We start from the raw sequence: 15,280 nt of genomic DNA on the forward strand, positions 1-15,280 counted from the left end.
CTGAGTATTAGGGAGAGATGTGAAAACGGCCCAAAGTCACCAACCCAACGTAATTAGTACTGGAGGCTGTTGTAGACACAAACATCAAAAGCCCCACCCCTACATACTTTACACTTATGTTAGATCTGGACAAGAGTAAATTCATTTGCAACTTTCCTATTTCCCTAGCATGAGTATTATCTTCAAAGTCCATTATGATTTCTAACACATTAATAATACCAGAGGACAACATTAACATTGTGCACGGTTTCCTCATTATTGAAAACAAATGGGGCTTTGTTCTACTAAGTACAGTCTTTCTGCAGTACCAACACGAAAACCCATCCATTTCAATAGCCTTTCTATGCATTACTACTCATTTTGACTTCCAGACTGAAATGCATAACTCTTCTCTTACATTTACCATATTCTGCATGCACAGCTTTATCTTAAAAAGAAAAATGAAGGCTTTTCAATCCTGACAGTATTTCCACATTGGCATGGTTAATAGATGTCAGGAACTGAGATTCATCAGTCAAGCCTCACTAAATAAATACAAATCCTCTTTACGCATTGCTAACTAGGCAGATTAGCTCACATAGCCCATTTCACATTATATTCCCCATCATTTAGTCTAACAGGTGACACAGAGGCACATTAAATGTTTGGCTCTACCTCTAAGCAAAAAGTAGGAGCTTGCAAGAGTAATGCACCTCATACCTACTCTTCGGTCCCAAAGGATTAGATGGTTCTTAGGCACATTGTTGTTCTTTGACATTAACAATACTCAACTGCTGCTGAAGGGGAAAGAGAAGGGAGAGAGGACAAGCAGAGGGGCAGCTACAAAAGAAAGTCCAGGCAGTAGGGAAGTCCAGACATGTTTTTTATTCTTGAGCTGAAGCAATTAAGAACAAAATACTCTGTAATTTAAATAGCCTAAACAAATTGCACTTCCATTCCTCTAAAACTTGTTCCTTCTCATTTTATACTGCCTTCTCTTAACCATTTTCCTGAACATACAAATAAAGATAATGGTCAAAAAAGCCAAAAGACCTTCCTATTCGATCTTCTATATGAAAGAGGCAGCTCCCTCTTGTTCTGACCTTCTCTTTCTTCTAAAGGTCTTTCCTCTATATTAAAGTATAGACTTCTTCCAAGCAAAAGGGGAGTCAAGTGCTTCATCTGGGCACAGATGTTCATACTGGTGCTCATCTTGGTTTGCACAGCATTAGCAAAACACAATTTTCAAGGCAGTGCACTACCTGGCTGTATGAAGCACCTGCATGGCAGCCAAAAAGACAGTCTCAGGGTGAGAGAATAACAGTGTTTCCTTCCCACTTATTTGAATGGATAATGACAAATATGTTCAAATCACTCCAGGTAAAAAATTCCAGTATACAAACCAAGAATAAAAGCAGTTATGTGATCTTTTTTCTTCTTTATGATCTACACAAAAGCTCTAAAATGGCATTTTAGGAATCAGACACCAGAAAGAGCCACATCTGTTAGTGGATACCACACAAAAAGTTAAGAAAAAATAGTAACTATTTGTTAAAACTGCTTTGAGTGAAAATATCCTGGAGCATCTGCAGGAATAACAGCAGTCACAGCCTACTGAAAGGTAAAAAGGAATCAAGTATTTACCTTCTCTGCATTTTTGATGCTTGACATGAAGCAATTAAGAAAACAATAACCCAAATTTTAAGAAGCCTAAACAAAGCACTTTTCCACCTCCTCTAGAATTTCTTTTTCTTGTCACTTCATACTGCAGACTGTTAAGGGTCGTCTTGAGCATACAAAAATGCAACTTAAAGCAGCCTCTAAAGGCAAATTATACAAGGTACCATTTTAACACTATTAGCATTGTGTAGGCAAACACATTCAAAACTTACTTCCTGATTTTCAAGCCTTCTTCATTGTCAGGCAGGAAGAATTCAAAGGATTTATACTTTTTCACCAAATCTCGACGATACTGACCAACATTAAATTCTGCCAAGAAGAAATCCGTATTAGTGGGAACTAATGGTATTCACACAAAAAGGACAAAAGTTGTAACAGCTCTGAAACCAAACTACCTGCAAGAATAAAATAATGTGGCAAGTACAAAGTCAACATATCATACTACTACTTCTGTTTCAGAGGGGTTGGTTTGTTTGTTTTTAAATACAAAGACAACCACAAATCACAGAAATGGCAAAAGAACATTTGGGCTGTAGGTAGCTCCAATGGAGTCACTTGACTATACTGCTGTGCCTCTGTCTGCCAATTTGCCTGGACAGCAAAAAGAAACTCTTTCCTCCGTTGCAGGGGTGGTTGGAAGTCCATTTTCATAGTCTACAAAGGACTACTAATAATCTATATTTTTCTTCCATGGATATCTGCAGTCAGATAATATTCTGACAGCACCTCACAAAACTTTCAGCTCTTATTTACGCAAGGAAGAATTCTAAATAAGACTAATCCACCTTGCTTTTTATAAATGAAACTTAAAATTCAAGTTGTGGAAACATTTTTCAGAACTCTGCTCAAATATTTCTATTCCTTAAGGGTCAGTACATACTATTTCACAACCCTGTTCCATTTATTTAAAAAAAAAAACACTTAAGTTGTAAACAAAAAAAACCACCAAACCCACAACACCACCCAAACCAAACAACACATTAAAAAAAATCTGCAAAAGTACTGACCATAATCTTACTGTGATCTCTTAACAGTGGTCAGAGGAAACTATTCTCTATCTGGGCAAGCGTTTATAAGGTCTACTGGCATAAACACATCATAATATCAGATATGGGATTAGGGCAAGGCAGTTCTGTTTTGCCGCACAGCAGACAGTAACAGTATACCCTAATTAACTTCATTTGACAGCTCTGAAAGTAGGTGTCTGAAGTGCAATTAATGTTTAACTTGTTTCTCACCTACAGGTTTTCCCTGCTGAACAGCAAAGCGCCTTTTTTTTTAATTTAAACATTAGATCAAACTGAAGTATTCTGTTTGAGAAGCCACCAATGTATAACTACTTGCCAGATTTCATTTCTGGCAAGAGGTAAAGAACTGGCAGACACAGTTTCTGATTTGTAATTAAGAAAAAATAGACATAGGATAAAAGAGCTCAACCATAAGCTGCTGTATATACATTGCTGTTGGGATGGGGGGCAGAGGATAAGGAAATAAATATTGTTTATCTCCCCAAAAGTCAAGTTTTGTTTTAATTCAATGTTGATATTCATTTTTTGTGGTCAGCTGTATGACATGGACTTAGTACAATCCAGATTACTCTGTGACAGGTTTAACGAGCTGTGGCCATACTGGCTACATGAAAAGGTGGCTCCTTGTAAGCAAAACAGAAGATGCAAGAAGTTCAGATGGCCAGTATTGTCAGGCAATAGCCCTTTAAAAATTAAAAATTATTAATTTCATAAGAAATAATAGATACTGCAAGTGAGTCATGCATTGCAAAGGAAAAAAGTTCTATCTAGTGGGACAATCTTTAGCCCTTATTACTAGCATCCACCCCTGTGGAACAGTGTCACAAAGCTAGCTGGTATCACAACTACCACACAGCCACACTATTCAAAAAAGCTTCCCAAAGTTCAGTATCTAAAAACCACACTGCAACACAATTCTATTCAGGCATCTAATTGACCTCATTTCCTTCAAAAAGCCCAGACAAAAGTCCTTTGTATTTTTAACCATTTCACATTCCAAATGACAGAGGATTTTGGAAGGAACAAAAGAAAACACAGAACTGACAGCTGAAATGATTCAACTAACATCAACCCTGGACTATTTACCTCCACCTTCTGTTCTTGAACTCTCCAGCTCGCCTAATGTATGTTACATGAAATGATGCCATTTATCTTTTCTCTGGTTTACATAACCTCATAATTTTAACCATCTGTCTCAAAGAATAAGAACACTTGCGACATTAAGCACACACTAATTTTAAGACACTAAGAGCCAAAGGGTAACAGCTGTTAGGGCTACTCGATACTCATATCAATTCAGTCCCAATCAATTGGACCCATGAGGCAATCTGTCATCTATTCCCTCAGTCAGTGAGGTATTTTCAGTTGATTTCAGCTTCAGTGAAGTTGCAGAACTGATGACACAAACAACAGGAAGGGTCTGTGGTTTTCCACAAAAATCCCAAGTCACCCTTTCTAACAAAGGCAAACCATAACCAGCAACCTAGGATGGAAGCTCATATAGCAACTTCATGGTATATGAGCAACTTTACGTAAACTTAGGCAGCAGTGTTGAAATTATTTTTATTAAGCACAGGCACATATATTTTCCAATGCACTGCTCAAAGTAGCCCACGAAACTTCTATGACTGAGGCAGACAACCCCTACCTATTTTACTATATTCAGGATATATTCAACCAAGCCTGAGCCAGATGTGGACAGTATCTTGTTTGTTGCCAATACCAGATTTCTGCTTTCCAAAGTTCACATAGGAAAACACTCAACACAATGACGTATATACATACATTTTATCAGCTTGGATATAGGCTAACATATTTAGATTGTTATTCTGCTTCAACCTAAAGGATATAGCTGAAGTCCCTAAATATCTGATGCTGCTCATCAGAAGGGTGATCCAGTTTAAAGAGTCAAAACTTAGGTGATAGTTTAAATCCTGTAAACTCTCTTACTCAGACAATAGATATACCCTCCATAACAACTCATTGAAAAAAAACATATTAGGCAAGTTTCTAATACTTTAAAAAAACACCAACTCCAAAAGCTATACCCTAGAATCCAAAGGCTGTTTAAATATAGGCCAGAACTCTTCATCTTGATTTCTTAGAGCTACTAGGAAATACATCTCTGAATATCCAGCCAGAAGTCTACACTTTAGTGTGATCGAATACATTTAATGTTATTTAAATGATAAATTAATCATAACTATAAAGCTACCATTACTGCACTGGACACAGAATCACAGAACACTAAAACTAGATTTTTCTTCTACAGAGACAGAGGAGAAGGCAGGGGAGATGGCTGCTCAGAACCTCAAGTGGACTTAGCCCTTGTTTACTTGTCAATCTGGGTCCACAAGATACCACAGGAGCTTGGGAATGAGGTAGGACCGCCAAATCCTTGGCATAGCCAATCTGAGCTGTAATTTCCCACTCAAAACACACATATAAAGTCCTTAAGAGAGTGATAAAAAGCAGCTGCTTCAGTTCCTTAGGCTCTTAATATTCAGAGAAAGAGCTGTAACTCATTCTACAAATGCAGTTAGACAAATAGTTACACAGGGAATAACACATTGTGCAAAGTTCACAGAGAAAAGAAGATGGAGAAGTCAGAACTTCAACGCAGAAGTGCTGACTGCTCGTCCGCCTGTAAACAAGATTCCCTTTCATCCACATACAGAAAGGGGAAAAACAAAAACAAAAAAGGACAGCTGAAGAACCAAAGAGTTAAGGGACAAGGGCAAAAAGTTGATTTAGGCACCTGGCAGAACGAGGAGGTAAATGAACTGTCACCAGAATTTGATTAATTACCATCTAAACAGAACAGAGAGCCTGCGTATGCTATTGCTTAAATCTAAGTTAACAAAGCAGAAGGATTTTAAGTAGTCAAACTGGGCAACAGAATTACTGGGAATTAAATTTATAAAACACCTAACATCAGCCCTGTCCTTCTGATGCAAACAAAAGTAAATCCATCACCTTTTGTAGGCACTCCAATCCAATTCAAATAGCGTGTGAGCTTCTTCGAGATGTAGGTTTTTCCTCTTGCTGGGAGACCCACCATGACAATCAGTGTAGGGCAATTGGTCATACATACTGAAACAGAAAACCAGAAAACTAGGATTCACCATTAACATTCCCATGAAGCACAGGCTTATACTGCGGTGGAAAGTTACAGGCCCTGTGCTCTCTGAGGAAGTGACCGTTCAAGCAGCTCATGCACTGTGTCTCACTATTTCAGGAGGTTTCTTCAGAAGTACAATGGACCTAACTGGGTTTCTTATGCTGTGTTGAATTTTGGACGGGCGAGTCAGTGGTAGTGCTGGACACGCAAGTTCTATACAGGCAGAAGACAAGAAACCTATGTATTTGCATACATGGTTTCAAGACAAAAAAAACATAGCAAAAAAAGGATGCTGGCATCTTATGCCCGTGTACCTCAATTCAGTGCTTGCATTGAAAGGAAACAGCAAGGTGTACTCAATTCTGTAGATAATTTTAGAATCTTTAAGACAAGACCTCAACACTGCTCAACCTTTTCTTTGTTTTGAACAAAACAAGCATGGCAGATGCAGCTTAATACATTATAGTATGACATGGTACTATTTATTTTTTTCTCCTTTAAGTATTATTAACACAAAAATATCTCTTGAAACAGAGCTCATCTTGACTGTTCTTTGATGGTTACTAGAAATAAAGCACAAGTATTCCACCTAATCAAGTACAATATCTGATATACAGATACATGTACAGAAATACTCTTAATCAAAGGCAGAGCGTTTAATTAAAAAAAAAAAAACCACACCGTAGGAAGTTAAAAGTTATACACAAACTGAAAACCTTGAGGCATTTCCTTTCAAATGACAAGTTTTTTAACATTTTAATGGCACAAAACTATGGATACCTTGCATGAATCTATCACAGCTACAAGGAACTGCCTAAAAAGAAAGAAGATATTAAAGTGGCACAAAGATACCACCAGCTCCCTCCATCCCCTATTTCAAAGCAAATTAATTTCTATACAATCCACATGTGCATCGATTTCTTCAGCGTCTTGACAGAGGAGGAGTCAACTCAGTCCAAAGGCTAAATCTCACTGTTACGCCGTAAGTCATAACTAAACTGTTGTACGAAGCACTGTGATTGCCTGAGATTCCCAAACCTGGATTGACAAAGTCCCATCCCACAGTGACTTGCACAGATCTGGCACAGCTACTCTGCACAGTAAACCCATCAAAAAAGAACAAGCAGATTAGCAAAGACAGAAGCACTTTCTTAAAACACACATTGAAAAGAAGGGGGGGGGACACCAAAACACCCACATTAAAAACACACCACTTTTCATGAGACAGAGGAGGCAAAACCATACCTAACCTCAAACCCATGAAAGAGTCTACTACTCCATGTAACGAAAGCTATAGGGAACTGAATGCAAACCAGAACAGATCTGTCCAAACATGTCTATGTCTCTGGACGGACACTGATAAAAGCTCTCAGAGTAAGCTCCTCTGTGCAGAAGCTTAAAAACAAGAAGGATGTTTTCTTGCCTCTATTACTCTTTAAGTTCAGGCCTGTGAACTCTGACTCGAAGAGGAAGAAGGCAGGCTCAGGAGAAACAAAGTCTATAGTGTAAAGGGTACAGTGCTTACTAAGCTTACCAGTTTTGCTTCTGGTTTTAAGGACAATAAAATAAAATATTAAGATGAGAAAAATCCTTGACCTTCCCAGAAATTTTAAGGGAAGACATTGTTCTTCAAAGCCAATTTGAAAGCTTCTTCATCTGAAATATCCAACTTGAGTTTTAAATAACTTTCCAGTGTAAGCAGTGAAGTAAGAGCTGTAAAACAAAGACAAAACAGGATCTGTACAGAAAGGCTCTGTATACTGCCTCAGGTCCAACTGCTCTGCAAGGAACCTGGGCTAAGTGAAACAAGCATTTCTACCCATTCTGAACAGAATTAACCAACTAACACAATACGTAGATCGCCTCAATTTTTATTTCTTTTCTCCTCTGGGTTGAGCCATACAAATCTAGCCTTCTCACAGAACATCTGTCTTTTGGTAATGTAACAATAAACCTATACTAGAGCAAAACCCCATTTTGCAAAACTAATGGCTAGGAAGCTACAGTGAAGAAACCTGCAACCTGCTTAAATGGTTGCTTCAGATTACACCAAAGACCACTCTCTAAACTGCCAAAGTCAGTTAGTAATAGATCAAACAACATGCAAGAGGGACACTTCCTCCCATTGCCAAGCAGTCAGTGTGAAAGTCTGGCATCATGTGCCTTTTCATGCAAATTTCCTCAAAGAAAGTACAAAAAACCGTCAAAATTGCCTTTATTACAGCCCTACACATATAGTTAAAACGCATGCCTAGCCTGTTATCATTCTGTGCACCACTATTTAGTGTGCAACGTATAGCAGAAACCAAGGGAATTATCTGCCGATCCCAATCAAATAAATTGCAATCCTATTCTGTTTAGGTGCCAGGCTGGCTCGAGAGTGCTTTTCTTCTTTAAAGGCAGATACCAGTAGAACAGGTCCACTGATTCAAATAATTTTAAATACTCTGCTTTTACATAATGCCATGGCCCTGTCAGCACCACTACACAGTACACACGGTGCTACAGCATACACCACCCATTAGTGCTTGTCTTCAACAAGAGGATGCCAGTTTGCAATTTAAAATTCGGGACACTAAAAAAATGTTTGGTGCTTTGGTTTAGATGGCCAACAGTGGTTGCAGTCTAACTTACACAGGTGGCACTTTGTGACAAGCGCACCTATGCATTCGGAGGAAGAAGCGAAAGGCACGTTTTCTGGCCAAAACAGCTAAATGACAGTATGGAAAATAAAAGTACACAAAGCCAACTATTTTATTTTTCTGTACTTCAGTGACAAGTTCTCAACAATGCACATAAAGACTCAGCTCAGCAAACACAGATTTTTGTTCTCCTCCTTGCAATCCTGTTTCATTAACAAGGCTTAATTTTTGCAAGACCAAAAAGGTGCAAAAAATTTCCAAATCTGTTTGGGTTTTCTTTTCTTCAGCAAAAAGGATTTTCAGTTATAAGGGGTCTTGGGCATCAAAAATTACAGACTCTTACAAAAAAACCCCATATGTGTAAAGTAATTTTTTTCAAGTTTATTGTCAAGAGAAGCTAAATGTGACTAATATGCAATTTTGTTCTTGTGGATTTTTTTGTAAAACAGTGCCTGTGTCAAAGCTGTAACAAATGTTATTTTGTTTGGCCACATTAAGACCAAAATAAAGCATTCCCCTTAGCGTGTTTACAAAAGCAATTGTACATACTTTCTGACCCTTTTCCTATTTCAGCATTCATCTCCTTTTCAGACCTACTATTTTTCAGATGCTGGAGTAATCCAGTTCACACAGAAACACACACCTGCTTCCTAGCAGAAACCAAGGAAGTTTGGGATTTTTTTAGTAAGGACTGGACCAAAGCAACACCAGACCCCAGAGGCAGCCCATGGACGCCTGCCATGCCAGCAGAGCCCTCAGCTCTTTCTGTCAGCACAGCCTCTTTGCATGACAAATAAAAACAATTCCACACGACAAAGACCCTTTTGTCTGCAAAACTGCCGTGTACTGAACCTCAATTATTTAAGTAAGGGGGGGGGAGGGGGGGAGCAAGGCAAAGTTTGTTAATAAACTATGGTTTACAAATGCCATAGCCAAAGCCTTTAGAGGCTGATGACTTGGCTGGCTGCACCTCAAAATAAGGAAAGCCATTAACTCATACAACAGATGGCCTGATATAGCATCGGCCTTAAAAGAAAAAAAGCAAAAATACAGTGATATTTTTAGGCCTCTCCAAGAAGAATATACTGAATATAAATGCTCCTTGGAATCAGAGCGTTTAAAAAAACACATAAAAAAATAAACACCAACAACAAAAGCAACTAGAAAAGATACTCTTCCCAGCCCAGCTTTGATGCCTTCCGCTGGGCACAGATCCAGCAGCTTTAACGTTTTCTGCCCTCCCCAGCGTTCAGGGCGATCCTCCACGGGGGATCCCGACGCCCCACAGCAGACCCACCGTCCCCGGCCGGGGCCACCATGACACGGGCCTACCGCACCGGAGGCGAGGCGAGAGCCGCGTTACAGCCCGGGCAGAGGGCTGGGCGCTCCGGGGGGGGGGGGGGGGGCGGGCGGGACACGGTAACGGCGGCGGGGCCCTCCTAACTCCGGCCCCTCACGTCACTTTCCTCACACCTCGACCCCGCTGAGGCCAAATGGCTGTCTGGAGCGGCTCCGCCGGGCCCGGCTCACCCGCTGCGGCCCAACCGAGGAGGAGGAGAAGGAGGATGAGGAGAAGGAGGATGAGGAGCGGTCGCCGGGGGTCCCGCTGACAGCTGCCGCCCGCCAGGGCTCCGACAGCACGGCCCGGGCAGACCCCCGTCCCTCCCGCCGCCGCCCCGCTCACCGCCGCGCTGGGCGCTGTGCCCCGCCGGCAGCCCGTTGTTGTAGGGCTCCCACGTCTTCTGCAGCGGGTTCTGCGTGAGCTCCCGCGCCGGCGACGCCGCCGCCATCCTCACCCGCCTCCCGGCTCCCACCGCAGTGGCGGCGGGCGGGGCGGCACCGCCTCTCAGAGCGGCGGGGGCTTGGCCGCGCCGCCCCCTGAGGCGAGGCCGGGCGCGGGAAGCCGCAGCCCCACGGCCACCCCAGCCCCACTAAGGCCCTCCGGCCGGCGCGACCCCTCCCGGGGCTCCTCGCCTCGGTCTCTGCCCCGCAGCGGAGTCCCGGGACCGGCTCCCTCCCGGGAGGGGCTTCGCGAAGCGCCCCGCAGGGAGCAGCGGCCGGGGAGGCGGAGGCCGCGTCCCCCAGTTTTATTTGTGAGGTCGGGTCACCCCAGCGACCCCGGGAGGAGGGAGACGGGGGCGAGAAAGGTGGGCTCTTCCTCCAGGCGGCAGCAGCGAGGGGCCGGGGGGCAGCCCCGGGGGGTGTGCGCTTGGCGAGCAGGCGATTCCCTTCTCTGCAGCCAGCACAGTCCAGCTGCAGAGGACGCCACACTGCCTCAGAGGGGCCTTTTTTTAAAGCCCTAAAAATAGCGCGTCCAAGGAGCATGCAATGCGTTTTAAGAAGTCATGCACTGAATGATGAATTGGAAAAATCTAACTCTATTTTGGCCAGAAGGCTAAATTACCTCAGTCCATTACCTGGGCTGAGCAAAGTCCTAAAAAAGCTGAATATTTCACTACTACATACATCTGTATATTTTACAGAAAATAGAAGCAACACACCAAAAATGTGGTACTGAACTGCAATATGCATTTTAATTATAACTCACTCTCAGGCACTCAGACATGACACTGACCTAACTACAAATGAAGGTCAGTATACAAATATTTTTTTTTAATCAAACTAGTCACACTCTGAGCATCTGAGGACCATTTTTCTATGCTGTTGCAAGCTAAAAGGTAGCTTTTTAAACTGAGTTCTCAGACACATTTGATGAGGCACCCCCAGCAGAGTTAGCACTTGTTTTCCAAAACCCCATTTGCTTCACCTGCCCTTCACTCTTTTCGAAGTTGATTTCCTTCTCAATCATTATCAAGACTGATAACAATTTTCAACCATAGCCACCTGCACTATATTTTTATACTATCATCTGATTTTATTTCAAGTTGATAGCCGAGGTGGGGAGGGGCAGAGGGGTTATAGGAGTTACATTAACAAGGGTCAGAAAACTAGGAGCGGAGAGAGGGAGTTCTTGAACACTTAAAAGCATCTTGCTTTCTTCTTTTAAGTATATATTTACTTCCGACAGTTGCCAAAAGAGTTGTGAGAAGGAGCCGTTTAATCTGGCTCCAGGTTAATCCCAGAAGACTGTCTCCCATGCCTACGCAGAACACAGCAACAAACACATCACTGACTGCAGGGTAGAGTCCAGCATCCAGACGTACCCACCTCACCCTCTGATCACTGAGGCATGCCACCACCAGTATGCTCCAGCTTCCTTAACAGTGCCTCCAGTAAAGCCGGGCAAGTCTACAACAGCTGTACTGTAATATTAACAGAAACAACAGATTAAAAGGAATGCCGACTTAGAAAAGAATTCTCAGGCTTGTTTTACATAAAGTAGAAAATGTAAGAAATCCTTCCAAGCTCTAGGAATCCAAATCTCCTTCCTGCAAATCCACACAGTGCAGAACTGAAACTCCACTCACACACCTACCTCACAGCTGAAAACACCAACCTGATGTTATTCATACAAAACCAGCATTTTTCAGAGGTCGACAGGGTGAATTACCACATTTCAAAGGCCAAACACAAGACACACCGTCAGTGAACTCTCTTCCTCAGGCAGATTTAAACCAGTGGCACCTGCACAGAATTTAAATAAGGATTTGTCCAGGTGTTTGTAATGGCATAGAGGACGGCATGGACACCTGCTCAGCCTCCTAGCCTTTATTTTTGTGACATAAAGATTTCAGCTTGATAGATGACTAACTCTTGTTGTTGATCAAACTTATTTAAGGTGGGTTTGGGGTTTTTCTGTGGGGTTTTGGTTTTTTTTTGTTTTTGTTTGTTTGTTTTTTGGGTTTTTTTTTTACAACCTTAGTGCAGTAACAGGCTGCTCAAGGACACCAAGAAAACAAATACAGAAATACTGTGTCACTCCTGAGGTCTCATTTCAGAATACGGTTTTCAAGGGCACTACATTCAATTCCTAGGAAAAAGCAGAACAAATAAACATTGCTCATTAGATTCACAGTAAGTAATGGAGATCACCTTCTGCACAATCATCAACCGCTGTCCTAATACAAAGGCCTGAGAAGCAGGGCTGGTTCCTGCAGGTGAACTGCTGGGGACTCGGCTTTGTTTCCTACAGGGAAACCACAAATAAGCCTTTACTCCTCAGAAGGCTTTTATGCAAAGCTTCTGCTCTCAGGGCCACGCTGAGCTCTAAGCCTACCTGAAAAAGCACTTCTCTGCAGATGCAAAATGTCAAGGGGAAAGGCAGTCTTGGAAAATGGACTGCTGCACAGAAACAGAACGTGCTTGAGCCAAGTAACCGAGTTATACATATTCTTTTCAAATGACTGACTGACAAGACAGGAAAGTCTTATGGTTTAATGCATATAGCAAGTGGTAATTATTTCTGAGACAGAGAAATAGAAGAGACTGAACCAAGGCTTCTGCTTGATCATACAGAAACCCTACTTTGTATCTGTAAATAAGCTGTATCATATGGTACCTACATAATACAAGTTCCACAATATCTACAAGTCACTTTCATGTATTTCACTTCCCTAGTAAAGATATCACTTTATAGTCCGACAGCCTATAAAACATCCATAAACCACCCCACATCTCTGCTTCCTGCCCTTCCACCATCCCTCCAGCAGCACCTGCTTACTACTTGGAACAAGAAAAGATGACTTTCCAGTCTTCCAGCTGCCCATGCCCTCAGCACACCGAGCACAGCACATGCAGCTCACGACAAACCAGTTCACAAACCCTTCTGCAACACAGAATATGCAACGTAGATCTGTAAAATGACTAAAGGATACGCAGACACAGCCAGAGGCCACAATGTGTGGTTTGTGTGAGCAGGTGGTTGCAAAGGATGCTGTGCCAGGCCCCAAGATGAAGCGTGTGTGATGTTTCAATGCGACACTTACAAGCCCCAACCAGACTAGGACAATATCCTGGTTCCTGCTCTCACAGCAAAGCATGAAGAATCCTTTTCTGAGAAGTTCCTGAAATACAGAGCGCAAAGCAAACCTTTCAAGATAAAAAGCTGCTAAAAGACAAACTTCCTATTTTCCCCTTCCTATTGCTGATGTTTAGCAAAAACTGTTTGTGATGTTAGCTGAGCTTTCCAAGGAACACGGCACCATGACCAACCGACACTTGGAAGCTTAATGAAGCTTATTATCTTGCATATTTACAAAACACGACACGAACTGAAGATTTCTACAGAAATTGATGGCTATGACGGTTATTCTCCTTCACTGCGCACTTCGCCGGGTACCGCTGAGAGCCTGCCTCCGCTTGGGGAAGCCCTGCGGTTAACCTCAGCTCTCGCCTGGGCAGCGGCCGGCCGGGACTAGGGGCCGGGACCAGGGGCCCCGGGCCGGGTTCCGCCCGCGGCCGCCAGGCGGCGCCCTGGCACCGCCCGCGGCCGCGCCGGCTGCTGGCGCCCCCTGGCGGCGGGACTCAGACACAAACTCCGGTAAAACGCCCCCACGGCCACGGGAGCGGCCCCGTCGCGGCGGGACCAGGGCGTGTGTTCGCAGGGCCGCCGCGGGAGGGCAGCAGGTGCTTCAGGCGCTGCGGGATGGAAGGACGTTTAAGCACGCCGACCTGCAGCAGATGGCCCGTGCCCTGACCATTCCCGTTTTTCACATTTCAGAAACATACAGCTAAGTCGCACTGGGAACGCTGTGCCAGGAGGTATCAAAGCTTCACAGAATGCTAGTATTAAAATACACGAACTCTTGGCTTTTAAGCACCCAAGATAGAGTCAGAGGTTGCAGAAAGCTACAGGGAAGAAAAGTCTACCTTCTAATCCCTATCTATTTTCCTCAACCAAATTTTTAAAAAAAAAAAAAAAGGGGGAGAGGGGAAGTCCACACTCAGAACTAAATATCCCAATTTTTTTCTAGATATTAAACACCAACAAATTATATTTCATCATTAACCTAACACTTCTATTTCTCTAAAGCAATCCTCTTTCCACAAGGCCGTGAAGTAAATTTTATCCCTGCAGTATTAGTTATTTACGACTTTGAGAAAGTCAACAGCACCTGATCTCTACGCATACAACTGGCAATAAACAGCTGGCAAAAAACTAAATCCAGGTGTTCTCTATTGTGACTGGCAGATTACTGTTTTAGCTAGAAGTAACAAGCAGAAATTAGTTTAAATTATCCCATCTTAAAATAGGTATCTACATTTTCTACGCAGTGTAATGGTGAGAGGAGGAGAGATCAGAGTTAAAGCCCTTACTCCCCTTTTAAGAAGGTATATAGAGAGGGCCGTACGCCCCTGAGCTTACAACCACTCTAGAGGACTTCAACCACACAGCGCAACACAAGCTTAATTTCAGTACAGTTTAAGGAGGCAAGAGGAACAAAGAATTTGAAAAGATCATTATGTATGAATGTCATTTTAGAAACAAAGACATGCACCAGCAGAGTCTTCAGCCACACACATATCTTACGTGTCCAGCTTCAACATCCTACCAACGCTCCCCGTTTCCACATGTACTAGATGTCTCTGACCAGCTAACTAGCAGCCTGCTACACTGTTTATCACAGTATTGTATAAAGCTTACAGGATAACTCCTATTGAACTTACAATTGATTTTTCTCTTTTCATTAAAAAAAGATGTCTAAATATACCTTCACCAGGCTCGTGGCAGCCCTTCATTGGCCAAAATCTGTACAGCTGGAAGCATCACCCGAGGACAGCCAACGACAGCTATCTAATATACAAGGCAGTTACAACACTGCAAGCCAATTGGAAGAGATGGTGACCAAACGCACAACTATGCTTCCCCCTTTCTGTTCACAAGAAACACCACTTCAAAACTGGATTTCAGGTGGAATGGGAGAGATTTC

At 42.7% G+C, this 15,280-nt stretch overlaps 1 protein-coding gene across 9 annotated transcripts in view; it reads right to left on the reverse strand.

The window, feature by feature from the left end:
• Positions 1 to 15,280, reverse strand: part of LOC142058718 (6-phosphofructo-2-kinase/fructose-2,6-bisphosphatase 4) — a 48,299-nt gene that overhangs the window by 22,215 nt on the left and 10,804 nt on the right. For 3 of the 9 annotated variants that reach the window (XM_075096379.1, XM_075096376.1, XM_075096375.1), the window contains exons 1-3: positions 10,135 to 10,287; positions 5,664 to 5,780; positions 1,872 to 1,968 (exon numbers count right to left, since the gene is read on the reverse strand). The exons of 1 other annotated variant lie outside the window; for it this stretch is intronic. In XM_075096379.1, coding sequence (XP_074952480.1) covers positions 1,872 to 1,968; positions 5,664 to 5,780; positions 10,135 to 10,240 — 320 coding nt within the window. In that variant the 5' untranslated portion in view covers positions 10,241 to 10,287. Of the gene's footprint in view, positions 1 to 1,871; positions 1,969 to 5,663; positions 5,781 to 7,342; positions 7,361 to 10,134; positions 10,288 to 15,280 lie in introns of those variants that run through there. 5 more of the 9 variants (XM_075096378.1, XM_075096377.1, XM_075096382.1 and 2 more) reach the window with 3 other exon arrangements.

Source organism: Phalacrocorax aristotelis, chromosome 6 (genome assembly GCF_949628215.1).
Source record: "Phalacrocorax aristotelis chromosome 6, bGulAri2.1, whole genome shotgun sequence".
NCBI lineage: Eukaryota > Metazoa > Chordata > Aves > Suliformes > Phalacrocoracidae > Phalacrocorax > Phalacrocorax aristotelis.